This window comes from Beta vulgaris, chromosome 1 (genome assembly GCF_026745355.1).
Source record: "Beta vulgaris subsp. vulgaris cultivar EL10 chromosome 1, EL10.2, whole genome shotgun sequence".
Classification (NCBI taxonomy): domain Eukaryota; kingdom Viridiplantae; phylum Streptophyta; class Magnoliopsida; order Caryophyllales; family Amaranthaceae; genus Beta; species Beta vulgaris.
In genome coordinates, this window is record NC_079202.1 from 21,564,826 (window position 1) to 21,581,617 (window position 16,792).

General features: G+C 33.0%; 1 protein-coding gene across 1 annotated transcript; it reads right to left on the reverse strand.

Annotated features, from left to right (window-relative positions):
* Positions 1-10,077: 10,077 nt before the first annotated feature.
* Positions 10,078-11,178, reverse strand: LOC130589803 (uncharacterized). Its single transcript, XM_057391390.1, has one exon. The coding sequence runs from the start codon at positions 11,176-11,178 to the stop codon at positions 10,078-10,080; it is 1,101 nt and encodes a 366-aa protein (XP_057247373.1).
* Between the last annotated feature and the right edge of the window lie 5,614 nt (positions 11,179-16,792).

Below are 16,792 nucleotides of genomic sequence, written 5' to 3' on the forward strand. Positions count from 1 at the left end.
AAGTTGTTTGTGTTGTTGTATAGTTGTTGTTCTTGTTATTGTTGCTGTCGTTTATGGAACCGTGCTCTACTATGTCATTTTCTTGTTGTTGTGGTGGTTATTGTTAGATTATATTGTTGTTCTGTTATTGTTGTAGGGTTTTTATGAGCGTTTCAGTTGGATCTCCTTCTGAAACTGCTATGTTTTCTGATTATAAGCCTTCTTCCGCTTTTCTTTTTCCTGGTCAGGTGAAGTTTATTCACTCTTTTCATTTCGAAATTTCATTTTTGTTGGGTATCATTTGATGATGTTCTGAAATAAGGAATTTGATGAACTAATGTGGCTTGAAAGTTGTTTTTAATCTCATCATGAAAAGCGAAATAACTAATTTTTTTTTTTGTTACATTGGCTTCGAATCTGTTTGTAAATGTTGATGTTTGAGATTTGTGGAATATTTTGGCTTTTATTACTAATTTTTTCCACGACAAGCTGCTGCTAATTGATTGTTGATTGTTCTGTTGCGGCCATTGCTCACTGCTTCTATTTTTTTGCTTATTTATTTGTTCCTGCAGTCACATTCAGCTCTTTGTCCCTTCTTAAACGGCTATCCTTTTGTTTAGATTATCGATTTAGCCCATCGAAGATGTTTAGATGATTAATTTTCGCGCAGCTGCAAATTGTTAAGGTTAGTACCTCTCAGTTGACTTTAGTTCTCTAAGTTTGCTGTGTGATTTTGGTATAGAGTATAAAAATAGGTTTCCACTGTTAGATTATGTGGTATAGAGTTATGCTTATCTTATATGCATTTATGATTTTAAATTTTTTTGATCTTATCTTTGGGTAACAAATGTTTTTTCTTTTTTTCAATCTTTTGGTGCAGTTATGTGTTCATGGTGTCATATAGGAGCTGTCAAATTAAGGAAAATAAGGTGGTTTGTGGATGATGTGTTTGTAAATGATGTGTTTGTGGATAGGAAAATATATTAGGACCCCTATATCATTCACCAACCAAAAAAAGAATTATAAAGTAAATGATGTGTTTGTGGATAGGAAAATAAATAACAAGTCTAAAAACACCCGAATCTCACTTGTCCTTGTTGAAAGATTCGATCTTTATATGAAATAGGGCATAAAGATTGAATCTTTATCTTGAATAGGCTTTGTTGTTAGCTCGAGAACTAGAGGATCTCTCATTAACCTCTATTAGGAGATACACACAAACCTCAATTTGTATATTCAATGCAATGCACTCGAATTGTTAAATTAAAACACACATACCGAATTTTATTACTGATAGAATGTGCATATATATATATATATATATATATATATATATATATATATAATATATATAACTACACAACTACTAAAAAGATAAATATCAAATATTCGTAGATATGCTAAACAAGCAAAGCCATGTGGAAACAAAGATCCACATGAATAGTCTTATCTAAGCTAGGACTCCTAACAACCTAATAAATCATCCATTATGAGAAGTATATCACACGACAACCTAATATAGAAATTTAAGACTCCTAAGTAAACCATAACAACTAGCAAGACTCAAAACACCCGAATCTCATTTGTACTTGTGGAAAGATTCGATTTTTATATGAAATAGGGCATAACTATTGAATCTTTATCTTGAATAGGCTTTGTTGTTAGCTTGAGAACTAGAGGATCTCTCATTAACCTCTATTAGGAGATGCACACAAACCTCAATTTGTATATTGAATGCAATGCACTCGAATGTTTAAATTAAAACACACGTACCAGATCTTATTACTGATTGAACGTGCATATATATCTTATACAAAGACTAAGAAGATAAATAACAAAGACTTGATGAGTGCTTATTGTTGTATATTTATACCCTCTAATATGATGTTTTTAGTGTCGTCTGTTAAGTTATCTTGGCTAAATATTATACTTTTGTAATAGTTTGGGTTTGGTCACTTGTTTATTATTTTAGTGCTGAAAAGATGTATTTATATCTATTTTATTTATCAAGTGATGACCCATTTATACTAAAGGTCTAAAGATGTGTTTAATTCGTGTTTTATGAAATGTGCAGGGGTATTGTCGTATTTTGGCCATATCTCACTCATGCGAAGTCGAAACGAGACGATTTGAGTGGCTATGGAAAGCTGAGTTCGAGCCCTACAACTTTGTGTGGATAGAAAAGAGCTAAATCAATCATGTAGTGGGTCGAAATTGCAGTACAATGTAGCAGCCCTTATTTGTGTAAAATAAACAACCTTTGGGCTTGACCCACAGAACAGACTGAGCAAAGAGTATTAGGGCTTGCTAATCAATCCCATAAAAGAAGAAGCAGCAGCAAGGAGAATGGGGGCGAAAGGTGACAGATTTCGCACAACACAAACACGAGTTTTAGGTTTAGCCGCATAGTTAGTTTCTCTGTTTCTATCTTGAACTGTTCGAGCTTTCTCTTTGCCGGCGGAGTGACAACGGCGGCGAAGTGTCGTTTGATTGCATTGTTTTTAATTAGTTTCTCTTAAACAAATTCTGGTAATCTTGTTCCTTTTGCTCAGTTTAATTTCTTTAGTTTTGCTGTAATAGCTTTGCCGTTTTATTTCAACTCTATAAAGTAGTATTATGTCTTGATACTTCTTCTGAATTATATATAGCATTTGCAGTTTTACTTATCTTTCTTCGTTGATTAGATTACTGCACTTGGTTTATTTGTTACCTGTTCTGCATCCAAACGTATTAGATGAGAATGAATGTTATGCAATCCAACTTTATTAATTTATAATACCAATCAAATTCATTGCTTAAGTTAGTGGTATCATGGTTTTGTCTTAGTTTGACTTTGATTTGTTTACTGCTTTTGCTGTTGTCATTGCTGCGTGCTTTGCGTCCTAATATTAGTAAGATTTTACATTTATCTACTTGGTCTTAGTTGTAGTTCATTATATTAGTTTACAATATTCTAGATTCTTGAAATTTCATTAATCATTCTCGTCTAACCTTATAATTGAGTGGGTAATACGAATTAATAACAATATCCTTGTGGGTTCGACCCGTATTTGCTCGTATACTACTTTAGTACACCGTGCACTTGCGGTATTAGTTTTTATTCATACAAGTTTTTTGGCGCCGTTGCCGGGGATGTCTAATATTGAGTTCTATTACTCATTTGATATTATTAGGCCTGGTTTTTTTTTTCCAGTTCATATGTTTATTAGTAGTAGTCGTAGTTAGTATGCTTCACTAGTGTTCGATTTCATCATTACATGATGTAGTTTAGTTTTTAGTGTCTTTTGTAGGTAGTTAGTTATATTGTCACTTAGAATTTTTCTTTATTAGTTAGTTTATTTTAGTAGGTTGAGTTCTAGTTTTTGTCAAGATTTATAATTTATTTTCTAAAGGGATTCCATAATGACATTAAATTCTTTTCCACAATATGATGGTGAAGTATTTTGGAAATATTTTGAGAGGCTTAGAAATGTCATTGTCATGGTGGTCATAACTTGGAAAAATGGGAAGTATGCCAATTGATTTATGAGGGTCTTAATGGTGAATATAGAGCCACGGTAGAATCAATATGTGAAGGAAAATTTCTGTCAAAAACCTTAGATGAAGGATGGACATTCTTTGAATGGTTAGCTCAAGAAACGTATGAGTGGGAAAATGCTATGAATAATGGGGCTCTAGCTACTTCTTTATCATATTGCTCATCTTGTTATGCTTATGATCATAATATCAATAATTGTCCTTACTATTACTACAACAATATAATGCTAGTTATCATACTTCTACATAGAGTAAAGGGGCGTACACTCACTCTGTAATAAATACCTCTCCGTCATTTAGCCATGAAAACTAGCCTAGAAGAGTCATACCCCTCTAATGAGTCACAAATCTCACCTAGTAACAATATGGATGAAAGGTTAAATTCTCTTGAAAATTTGATTCAGGTCCTAGCTAAAGACACAGAGAAGTTGAATGAGGTAATGAATAATGAAAATGAAGACAAAAGAACTAGTGAATTTGACCAATGTTATGTGGGTGATGAGTCTAGTTCTTTGCCTACTCCTTATTTTTCAGATTACTTATTAGAACCTATACAGATTAATGAACATCAAGTATATCCTATTTCTAATGAGACTTGTTTAATGAAAAATGTGGAAGAAAATATTAAGTTAGACCAAGTTGAGTCATTTGTTTTTGAGGATTCTGTAGTGAATGAAACTTTAAAGATGGAGACTAGTATTGAGGTAAAGAATGATTTCCTTATTATGAATAAGCAAATTAATGAAAACTAGCTTAAAAGTTTCTATACTACATGTATCACTCTTGACGATAAAGAGGATAATATTGGTGATGCTATAGAAGATGTTGAGCAGAATGAGTTGATTGACTCTGAGCGTGATGATTTAAGTAGTAGGGATGATTGGAATTTGGTGAACCTCCTAAATCTTCCACTTTGAAGAATACCCTAAGTTTAAAGCTAGTGATTTAAAGTATGCTGAACCAAATTCTGTACAAGAAGCTAAGCTAATGCCTGCTCACATTCTGTGATGATTCCTCCATCTTATTTTAGCCCCCTCCAATATTCCTTTAAGCCTCTCAAGTATTGTATGTTCAGACTTGATGTTCTTAAACTCCTAGAACATAAATTTAGCTCAAAGAAAGAACCTGCATTTAGATCATTTGAGAGACTAATGCATGATAATAAAGATTATATACGTGCTCTAGGTAATTTTGAATGTTCAACGCCTACTAATCATCCTGCTGTCCAGAATGTTACTAACCACTATGACTATCTTATGATAATCAGGAGAACTCATCTTCATAATTATTACTATGATTATTCAAAAGCCTTTGATAAACTGATCAGAACATTGACTGTGATTTCTATGTCTGTTATATCATGTTCTTATTGTCACTTTTCTGAGTTATGTTCACAGGCTTTTGATAAGCTTCTTCGAGCGTTAACAGCGTATGAGTTGGCATAATATTTGGCATCTGAGGTCATAATCACCTAGCAAGAATATGACGATTTAGTAAGAAGTTTCAGAGTGAATCATTACAGGGGCAACAGTTTAATTAAAGAATATTTTGAGTTTCCTGAAGGGAACATAGACGAAAACATAGCATGTTTGCTCAATATCATGACTGATTCTTCATGTGTAGTTTCTTGGATACATCTCAGCATCAAAACCGGGTATATTCGTTCTTTGCTTAAGTTTTCTTTACTTTATTTATGTTCTACTATGAATAAAGTCTATGACTACTTTGTGTGTTTTGTGTTCTATGTTCTGTTTTTCGCTCTACATTTATGGCTTACATTGAGGCCAATGTAAGAAATAAGTGTGGGGGAGTGGCCACTATTTACCAAATTTTGAAATTTTTGCTTAATATGACTGGATATGCTGGAAGATAGAAATTTTTGCTCTGTTTGTGATAATATCATCTGGGATCATCTTGGATTTTGTTGGTTATGCTTGCTGGAAATTATATAGATGATCTACAGGTTATATAAACATTATGATTTGTCAATTTTATGGGGAAGTGCTGTCGAAATTTCTGCAAAATAGGCCTCCATATTACTTTGTCTTAGCATAATTTAACATGTACTTATGGATGCCTGGTGTTGCTGTCTTTTATTACTAGTGTTATGCAATTTCATTATACTTTACCCATTAGAAATATGAGTGCAAATAGCAAGTTAGCCACCTCTCCACCTCTTTAAAGGACTAACTAATAAGATAGTTGACAATAGACTCTAACCTTACAAAAAATTTCTTAAATTCTGTTTACTTAAATTATCAATCAAAAAAAAAAAAAAAATGTTTTTGAAGTTATGAACTCGAAGACTTTATCTCTAGCAACTCCTAAATATACCTTAATAATGCTATGCTCATATGTAATCTAGCACACTATTTTTATTGGCTTAGATGCGGGGTATGGAGGAAAGCTTTTATAATTTAATCTACTTAACTAGTACCTCTTACTTTCCTTGGTGACTTTTTCACTGCTCTTGGTTACTGGAGAATTACTTGACTTTGTTAAAGAAATGAGAGAACAATGGTAAAACAAAAAAATGGATTAGTAATCCCTAAAGGTGAGACGTTGAACCATTGTAAAACCAGAGTGATATTAATCAGTTCTTGAAATAAAAGAACTTGTTGGAAAAGCAAATTAAAAATCCTAAAAAGCAAAGCAAAAAGCAAAGTATCGAGTACTCCTTTGAGACCAATGGGTGGCAACTGCAATGTCATATGAAAAGGAACGATCCTTGTACTGGTACTAAGTGCTAATGTACAGGAAGGTAAGGGAGAATCAACTGGAACAATAATCAAGTCCGACTAAAGTACCTCATATTCGAATGTCAATACACTTGCACTTGAGCACCTAGATTACATGTGGGATCAAACTAATTATAAAATGTTTCTTGAGTGTAATAGCTCCATTGTGTTCATAACTTACTAACCTAACGAAAACGTTTTCATGACTAACTTGTGATTTCTGAAATTAAAGTATTTTAGTCTATTGTCATGCTTATTGGTTTACTCCCTCCGTCTCTTTTTATTTGCTACATTTTGCCATTTAGAGGTGTCTCAATTTATTTGCTACATTTGCCAACATTACTACAAATGATAATAAAACAAATATCCAAAAGTTCAGCCCAAAAAATTAGCCCACTTAATCAATTTCCCTAAACCTACCCAACCCACCTAACTCAATTTATTACCCCACTTCCTCCATTTAAACCCACCCCAACCCCCCTATAACTACTCCCTCCAAAACCCTAATCTCATAACTTCCGTCATTTTCTTCTCTCCCTTCTGACTCTCTCTCTCCTTCTGACTGTCACTTTCCTCTCTCTTCTTCTTCTTCAAACCCTCAGATCTAGGGTTTTTTACTCCAAAATTGTTGAAAAAAACAGTAGATTAATTATCTACTCTTTTCTGCGATCATTATAAACCTAGATTTTGTCATTTTGGAGTGATTTCAGAAACGAGTCCCCTGTTTCTTCGGTATTTTTGAGTGATTTTGGGTATTTCATGGATGAGTTTACTCCGAAATCAAAGAAACGGCTCTTTGATTTGATGGACGAGTTAGATGCGGAGGCTAAAAATTCTAGGGTTGCAAAAAAATCGTTGGATTTTGGTTCGTTTTGTTGGTCTTGTGGCGCGCCTTCAAGAAAACCACCAGATCTTGAATTTGGTGGTGTATTTGAGGGCAAAAAACCTGAAAAATTGGAAGATCCACCTCCGGAAGGCTTTAAATCATGGCGAGCTTACCTCTCTTGGTATAAAAACCATCTCGAAATGGTTTCGGAGAGTCCCCTTTCAAATTTTGACTCAGATCGGTCCACTCCTTAACTTAAATCTTTGTTTTTAAAATTTTAGGAAGTTTTTTTAACTTGCTTTGCCTGTGGGGTTGCGTTTGATTAGATTGCATGTTTAGGTTTTTGTGTTTTTTTCATGTTTTAGCCTCGATTTGTTTATACGCATGTTGTTTATGCCTCGATCTGTTTATAAACTTGTTTATTTTGCCTTGATTTGTTTAATTTCTGTTTATTTTGCTTGATTTGTTTAATTTCTGTTTATTTTGCCTTGAGTTGTTCTGTTTATATGATATTTTCACTTGATCTGTTAAAACATGTTAATTTAAGCCTTGAGTTGTTTGTTTATATGATATTTTCCTTGATCTGTTATATATGTTGATTTTAGCCTCATTAGTCTGTTTATATGATATTTTCACTTGATCTGTTAAAACATGTTAATTTAAGCCTTGAGTTGTTCTGTTTATATGATATTTTGCCTTGATCTGTTTATATTGTTGATTTTAGCCTTCATTAGTGTTGTTTATATGATATTTTCACTTGATCTGTTAAAACATGTTATTTAAGCCTTGAGTTGTTCTGTTTATATGATATTTTGCCTTGATCTGTATATATATGTTGATTTTAGCCTTCATTAGGTCTGTTTATATGATATTTTCACTTGATCTGTTAAAACATGTTATTTAAGCCTTGAGTTGTTCTGTTTATATGATATTTTGCCTTGATCTGTATATATATGTTGATTTTAGCCTCATTAGTCTGTTTATATGATATTTTCACTTGATCTGTTAAAACATGTTATTTAAGCCTTAGTTGTTCTGTTTATATGATATTTTGCCTTGATTGTATATATATGTTGATTTTACCTTCATTAGGTCTGTTTATATGATATTTAGCCTTGATTTGTTAAAACATGTTCATTTTACCTTGATTGTTCTGTTTATATGATATTTTGCCTTGATTTGTTAAAACATGTTCATTTTACCTTGATTGTTCTGTATATGATATTTTGCCTTGATTTGTTAAAACATGTTCATTTTACCTTGATTGTTCTGTTTATATGATATTTTGCCTTGATTTGTTAAAACATGTTCATTTTAGCCTTCATTGTTCTGTTTATATGATATTTTGCCTTGATTTGTTAAAACATGTTCATTTTACCTTGATTGTTTGTTTATATGATATTTTGCCTTGATTTGTTAAAACATGTTCATTTACCTTGAATTGTTCTGTTTATATGATATTTAGCCTTGATTTGTTAAAACATGTTCATTTAGCCTTGATTGTTCTGTTTATATGATATTTGCCTTGATTTGTTAAAACATGTTCATTTACCTTGAATTGTTCTGTTTATATGATATTTAGCCTTGATTTGTTAAAACATGTTCATTTTATCCTTGAATTGTTCTGTTTATATGATATTTGCCTTGATTTGTTAAAACATGTTCATTTTATCCTTGATTGTTCTGTTTATATGATATTTTGCCTTGATTTGTTAAAACATGTTCATTTACCTTGAATTGTTCTGTTTATATGATATTTAGCCTTGATTTGTTAAAACATGTTCATTTATCCTTGAATTGTTCTGTTTATATGATATTTTGCCTTGATTTGTTAAAACATGTTCATTTAACCTTAATTGTTCTGTTTATATGATATTTGCCTTGATTTGTTAAAACATGTTCATTTAACCTTGAATTGTTCTGTTTATATGATATTTGCCTTGATTTGTTAAAACTGTCATTTAACCTAATTGTTCTGTTATATGATATTTGCCTTGATTTGTTAAAACTGTTCATTGAAGCCATAATTGTTCTGTTATATGATATTTTGCCTTGATTTGTTAAAACTTGTGCATTTGACCCTTGATTGTTCTGTTTATATGATATTTTGTTATATATATGTTCATTTGCCTTTATTTGTGTGTGTGTTGGTGTGATCCTCTATGATGAAATAGGATGTTACATCCAAATAGTTACTCCATTTTGCATTTAATCAGTGGTAAAATGAATAGAATTGTAGTATAAAGAATTGATGAGGCATTTGTGTTATATTTTGGTTTTTGTTTGGCTGTCCAATTTGTTTTAATGACATATACAAAGTTTACATGAGAGGTGCACTATGTTCCTCAATGATGAATGAGGTCAGATGATTTATACTAAGGACATTATGCCTTTTAAGACCAGTATACTCATGTTGCCACCAATTTTTTGTGCTCTTCTTTTCAACTTTTCCTCTGTTTTAATAGCATGTGTTGAGTAATATGGATGAGTGGGGACTCCCTGAGAGGAACTTAAATCATGCCTTGATCTGTGTTTTATTGAAATTGGCCTTCATTATCATTTTGTCTTAAATATGATCGAGAAAAAAATGAAATCTAATTGAAGTTTTTGTGAAACAATGTTCAATTTGATTTTCTTTTTTTCTCGATCATTTGTTTGATACAATGATACCCTGTTTTTTGTTGTTAACCTCACATGAACTTTTTTTTTTACTAACTGTTTTTTGCACTACAGTTTTTGTAAACCTAACTAAACTTGAACTTTTATTTTTACTAACTGTTTTTTTATGGATGATATATCAAGTGTTTTATTTTTTTAACTTAACATAACCCAACATGTTTACATATTATAAATGTAAGATTTAGTACAAAATGTTTTTAACTACATATACAAAATGTTTAACAACCTATATATGTTGTATTTTACTTACAAAATGTTCTTGCACTCTAATGCCCAAAAAAATTGGCCTTCAAATGCCCATTGCTTGCTGTTTTTGCTTTATATTATCCCAAAACCATCATCTGAATCTTCATCCCCATAGTTTGCTTCTTCTTGATCATCTTCAAGATGACCTTCTTCTGCCCATTTTCTGCTCTCTTCTACTAATTGTGGGCTAATGACAATACTTGTTGGTAACTCACCCCTCCTCTCAAGTGATTTCTTCCCCATATGTGGTATGTGGTAATTGTTGTTGCCCTTAACTATTAGAGTCTCCTTCATCACTTGTTGTAGAGTTAACCAAATGTGATTGCATAGCTTAGGATCATAGTTGTCAAATGCCTTTTGCACTGCCTTCACCAACTGTTTCACACTCCTAGGTGCTATTTGATCTTTTAAGGTTTGAATTGCATTAAAAAAACCAAGATCTAACACATTCATATCTGGTGACTGTGCTGGCTGATTGATTAATCTGATATCAAAACCATCTTTTTGTGCTTCCATCATGAACTGCTCATCATTACTTGCTATGTGTGGCCTTGCATTGTCTTGGACAATCCATATTTGCTTGCATCCATTATCTGGCCACTTGTTCCTTATAGATGGCAGTATGTGATTTATGAGTTTCTCCCTTATGACATCTTTTGTGATGCTTAATTGAGCTTTGGTTTCAATCACCCCAGCATCTCTGTTACAACTTGACCTCTTTGCTGCCACCTCTTCTATGAATGGGAAGATAGGCATCTTCCCATCAAAACTGACCTCTCCACTTAGTGCTATGTGTGGCCTTGCTAGTGCAGCTATGAACATCACTTTGACAATGAACCTCTTGCTTTTGCATCTTCTATATGGCTCTGTTTCACCAGGAGCTAGGTAGTACCTTTGAGAAATTTTGCTCATGCAAAACCATTTCTCATCCACATGCACCAAATTATACATGTTGCTGAATTTTGGTATTGTTTGGATAGTGTTTGGTATGATAGAACCCAAACACCACAAAACCCTTGCAATTTTATGTGCTGGAGTCAGGTGTGGTTTTATGGCATTAGTTTGTTTTTTGATTGCTCCCCTTTTCACCAATCTGTGCAATGTAGACCTGTGTATGCCTAGGGATGCTGCTGTAGCTCTTATAGTAGTCCTCTTTCTTAGAGGAATTGCCATTAACCTTTGAGGATCTAATTGAATTCTTTTTCTTCCTACCCTCCCTGTTTTTCTGTGATTCACATCTATTCTTGCATCTTCTTGAAGTTGTTGTCTTAACTTCTTCCATTTCTTCCAATTGTCCACCTTGAAGTATTCAATTCAATGGCAATTTTTTTGATAGCCCCTTGAGGTATAGTGAATATGCCATTAAATTTTGTGTAAGCTACTTGTTGTAGCCTGTTTGCAACATGACATCTTGAGTTGTTGTTTAAAAAATGTGTGCTGTTGACCACTATTTCTGGCTGTTGCTGTTCTTCATGTTGTTCATGTTCTTCATGTTCTTCATGTTCTTCCTCTGATTCACTATCTGTCCAATCATATTCTGAGACGTGTACATCTGAATCATCATCTAACCATTCAGCCACCAACTCTTCTTCATCATTCCCATGTTCCATTGCTGAGAAGTTATTTTCTTCTTCTTCACTTGATGTTGCTGGTGCTCTGTTAAGATCAAAGGCCTCTTGTTGTGGTTGAACTTGTAAGTCTGGTAATGGTTGTGGTTCTGGTTCTGGTTCTGGTTCTGGCAGTGGGTCATTCAGATCAAAAGTTGGGTAAGTTGGTGGTGAATTAAGAGCTGATGGGGATGGTGTTGAAGTGTTATCAGTAGAACTGTCTAGGGGGGCCATAGCTAAGCTATGGATGCCAGACATGTTCAAGCTGAGAAAGCTTCCACACTTTCCTCAAGTGAAGCTATGAAATCAGAAATGGCTTGTATAAAACTCTATGATGATTTTGCTCTGAGAGTTAATCTACCCAAACCCCCCCCCCAAGGAAATGGCTACTGCTGGGTGGTTTTTATGGTGGTTTAAGCTGCTGGTTGGTGTCTTTGATGGTGGTGGTGGCTGGCTGCTGCTTGGTCTGTTTGGTTATGTTGATGGAAGTGGTGAAAATAATAAATGCAAGTGTAAAAGTGGTTGTGTATATATAGTCCAGAATTTGTTAGGATTTTTTTCATGTTTTTAGGGGGAAAATTCAATTCCCCCTTAAGTTCGAATTTTTTGGTAAAATTTCAATACCTGTTATGTAATCTACCTTTAAAATTTTGGAGGGAAAATTTTTGTTCCCTTTGGTTGTATAATTGTAACAGAATAGTTTAGTTGTATTGGTTGTATAAAAATTTTGGAGGGAAATGAAATCCCTCTTTCTATATAATTGGCGCCTTCCTTAAAAAAAATGTGGGCCAACTCTTTTTTTTGCCTTCTAATCTGATTTTTCACAACTTAATTAACCACAATTATTTTTCTTCAAAACACCCACTGCACACCCACTGTACACCCACTGTACAGTGGTCCCCCCCCTTTTCCTTGGTCTTTGTGATAAAGTGTTTGTAGCAAATAAAAAGAGACAGAGGGAGTAGTTTATTTGAGGTTGGGTAGTTTACTAATGACTTGTTTTATGTGATACACTTGGTTTAATAACATTATTTTGCTCGAGGTCGACCAAAAGCTAAGTGAGGGGGAATTTGATGAGTGCTTATTGTTGTATATTTATACCCTCTAATATGATGTTTTTAGTGTCGTCTGTTAAGTTATCTTGGCTAAATATTATACTTTTGTAATAGTTTGGGTTTGGTCACTTGTTTATTATTTTAGTGCTGAAAAGATGTATTTATATCTATTTTATTTATCAAGTGATGACCCATTTATACTAAAGGTCTAAAGATGTGTTTAATTCGTGTTTTATGAAATGTGCAGAGGTATTGTCGTATTTTGGCCATATCTCACTCATGCGGAGTCGAAACGAGACGATTTGAGTGGCTATGGAAAGCTGAGTTCGAGCCCTACAACTTTGTGTGAGATAGAAAAGAGCTAAATCAATCATGTAGTGGGTCGAAATTGCAGTACAATGTAGCAGCCCTTATTTGTGTAAAATAAACAACCTTTGGGCTTGACCCACAGAACAGACTGAGCAAAGAGTATTAGGGCTTGCTAATCAATCCCATAAAAGAAGAAGCAGCAGCAAGGAGAATGGGGGGCGAAAGGTGACAGATTTCGCACAACACAAACACGAGTTTTAGGTTTAGCCGCATAGTTAGTTTCTCTGTTTCTATCTTGAACTGTTCGAGCTTTCTCTTTGCCGGCGGAGTGACAACGGCGGCGAAGTGTCGTTTGATTGCATTGTTTTTAATTAGTTTCTCTTAAACAAATTCTGGTAATCTTGTTCCTTTTGCTCAGTTTAATTTCTTTAGTTTTGCTGTAATAGCTTTGCCTTTTATTTCAACTCTATAATAGTAGTATTATGTCTTGATACTTCTTCTGAATTATATATAGCATTTGCAGTTTTACTTATCTTTCTTCGTTGATTAGATTACTGCACTTGGTTTATTTGTTACCTGTTCTGCATCCAAACGTATTAGATGAGAATGAATGTTATGCAATTCCAACTTTATTAATTTATAATACCAATCAAATTCATTGCTTAAGTTAGTGGTATCATGGTTTTGTCTTAGTTTGACTTTGATTTGTTTACTGCTTTTGCTGTTGTCATTGCTGCGTGCTTTGCGTCCTAATATTAGTAAGATTTTACATTTATCTACTTGGTCTTAGTTGTAGTTCATTATATTAGTTTACAATATTCTAGATTCTTGAAATTTCATTAATCATTCTCGTCTAACCTTATAATTGAGTGGGTAATACGAATTAATAACAATATCCTTGTAGGTTCGACCCGTATTTGCTCGTATACTACTTTAGTACACCGTGCACTTGCGGTATTAGTTTTTATTCATACAAGACTCCTAGGTATAACTAAACAAGCAAAGCCACGCCTACACAAAGATAAGCATGTATAGTCTTATCCAAGCTAAGACTCGTAAAAACTTAACAAATCAACCTTTACGAGAACTATATCACACGACAATCAAAGATAGAAATTTAAGACTCCTATGTAAACCAAAACAACTAGCAAGACTCAAATAATTTAAGGGAATTAGACTCATAAATATATTAGGACCCCTATATCATTCACCAACTAAAAAAAGAATTATAAAGTAAATGATGTGTTTGTGGATAGTAAAATCATCAACAACTCTTAAAACACCCGAATCTCAGTTGTACTTGTTGAAAGATTCGATCTTTATATGAAATAGGGCATAAAGATTGAATATTTATTTATCTTGAATAGGCTTTGTTGTTAGCTTGAGAACTAGAGGATCTCTCATTAACCTCTATTAGAAGATGCACACAAACCTCAATTTGTATATTCAATGCAATGCACTCGAATGTTTAAATTAAAACACACGTACCAGATCTTATTAAAGATAGAACGTGCATATATATCTTACACAAAGACGAAGAAGATAAATAACAAAGACCCCTTGGTATAGCTAAACAAGCAAAGCCACGCCTACACAAAGATAAGAAAGTATAGACTTATCCAAGCTAAGACTCGTAAAAACTTAACAGATCAACCTTTACGAGAACTATATCACACGACAATCAAAGATAGAAATTTAAGACTCCTATGTAAACCAAAACAACTAGCAAGACTCAAATAATTTAAGGGAATTAGACTCATAAATATATTAGGACCCCTATATCATTCAACAACCAAAAAAAGAATTATAAAGCAAATGATGTGTTTGTGGATAGTAAAATCAATAACAAGTCTTAAAACACCCGAATCTCACTTGTACTTGTTGAAAGATTCGATCTTTATATGAAATAGGGCATAAAGATTGAATATTTATATTGAATAGGCTTTGTTGTTAGCTCGAGAACTAGAGGATCTCTCATTAACCTCTATTAGTAGATGCACACAAACCTCAATTTGTATATTTAATGCAATGCACTCGAATGTTTAAATTAAAACACACGTACCAGATCTTATTAATGATAGAACGTCCATATATATCTTACACAAAGACTAAGAAGATAAATAACAAAGACTCCTAGGTATAGTTAAACAAGCAAAGCCACGCCTACACAAAGATAAGCATGTATAGTCTTATCCAAGCTAAGACTCGTAAAAACTTAACAAATCAACGTTTACGAGAACTATATCACACGACAATCAAAGATAGAAATTTAAGACTCCTATGTAAACCAAAACAACTAGCAAGACTCAAATAATTTAAGGGAATTAGACTCATAAATATATTAGGACCCCTATATCATTCACCAACCAAAAAAAGAATTATAAAGTAAATGATGTGTTTGTGGATAGGAAAATAAATAACAAGTCTAAAAACACCCGAATCTCACTTGTCCTTGTTGAAAGATTCGATCTTTATATGAAATATGGCATAAAGATTGAATCTTTATCTTGAATAGGCTTTGTTGTTAGCTCGAGAACTAGAGGATCTCTCATTAACCTCTATTAGGAGATGCACACAAACCTCAATTTGTATATTCAATGCAATGCACTCGAATTCTTAAATTAAAACACACATACCGAATTTTATTACTGATAGAATGTGCATATATATATATTTATATATATATATATTTATATATATATATATATATATATACTACACAACTACTAAAAAGATAAATAACAAATATTCGTAGATATGCTAAACAAGCAAAGCCATGTGGAAACAAAGATCCACATGAATAGTCTTATCTAAGCTAGCACTCCTAACAACCTAATAAATCAGCCATTATGAGAAGTATATCACACGACAACCTAATATAGAAATTTAAGACTCCTAAGTAAACCATAACAACTAGCAAGACTCAAAACACCCGAATCTCATTTGTACTTGTTGAAAGATTCGATTTTTATATGAAATAGGGCATAACTATTGAATCTTTATCTTGAATAGGCTTTGTTGTTAGCTTGAGAACTAGAGGATCTCTCATTAACCTCTATTAGGAGATGCACACAAACCTCAATTTGTATATTGAATGCAATGCACTCGAATGTTTAAATTAAAACACACGTACCAGATCATATTACTGATTGAACGTGCATATATATCTTATACAAAGACTAAGAAGATAAATAACAAAGACTCCTAGGTATAGATAACCAAGCAAAGCCACGCCTACACAAAGATAAGCATGTATAGTCTTATCCAAGCTAAGACTCGTAAAAACTTAACAAATCAACCTTTACGAGAACTATATCACATGACAATCAAAGATAGAAATTTAAGACTCCTATGTAAACCAAAACAACTAGCAAGACTCAAATAATTTAAGGGAATTAGACTCATAAATATATTAGGACCCCTATATCATTCACCAACTAAAAAAAGAATTATAAAGTAAATGATGTGTTTGTGGATAGTAAAATCATCAACAAGTCTTAAAACACCCGAATCTCAGTTGTACTTATTGAAAGATTCGATCTTTATATGAAATAGGGCATAAAGATTGAATATTTATCTTGAATAGGCTTTGTTGTTAGCTTGAGAACTACAGGATCTCTCATGAACCTCTATTAGAAGATGCACACAAACCTCAATTTGTATATTCAATGCAATGCACTCGAATGTTTAAATTAAAACACAACTACTAAGAAGCTAAATAACAAAGACTTCTAGCTTTGCTAAACAGGCAAAGCCACGCCTAACAAAGATAAGCATGACTAGTCTATTCTAAGCTAGGACTCTTAACAACTTACC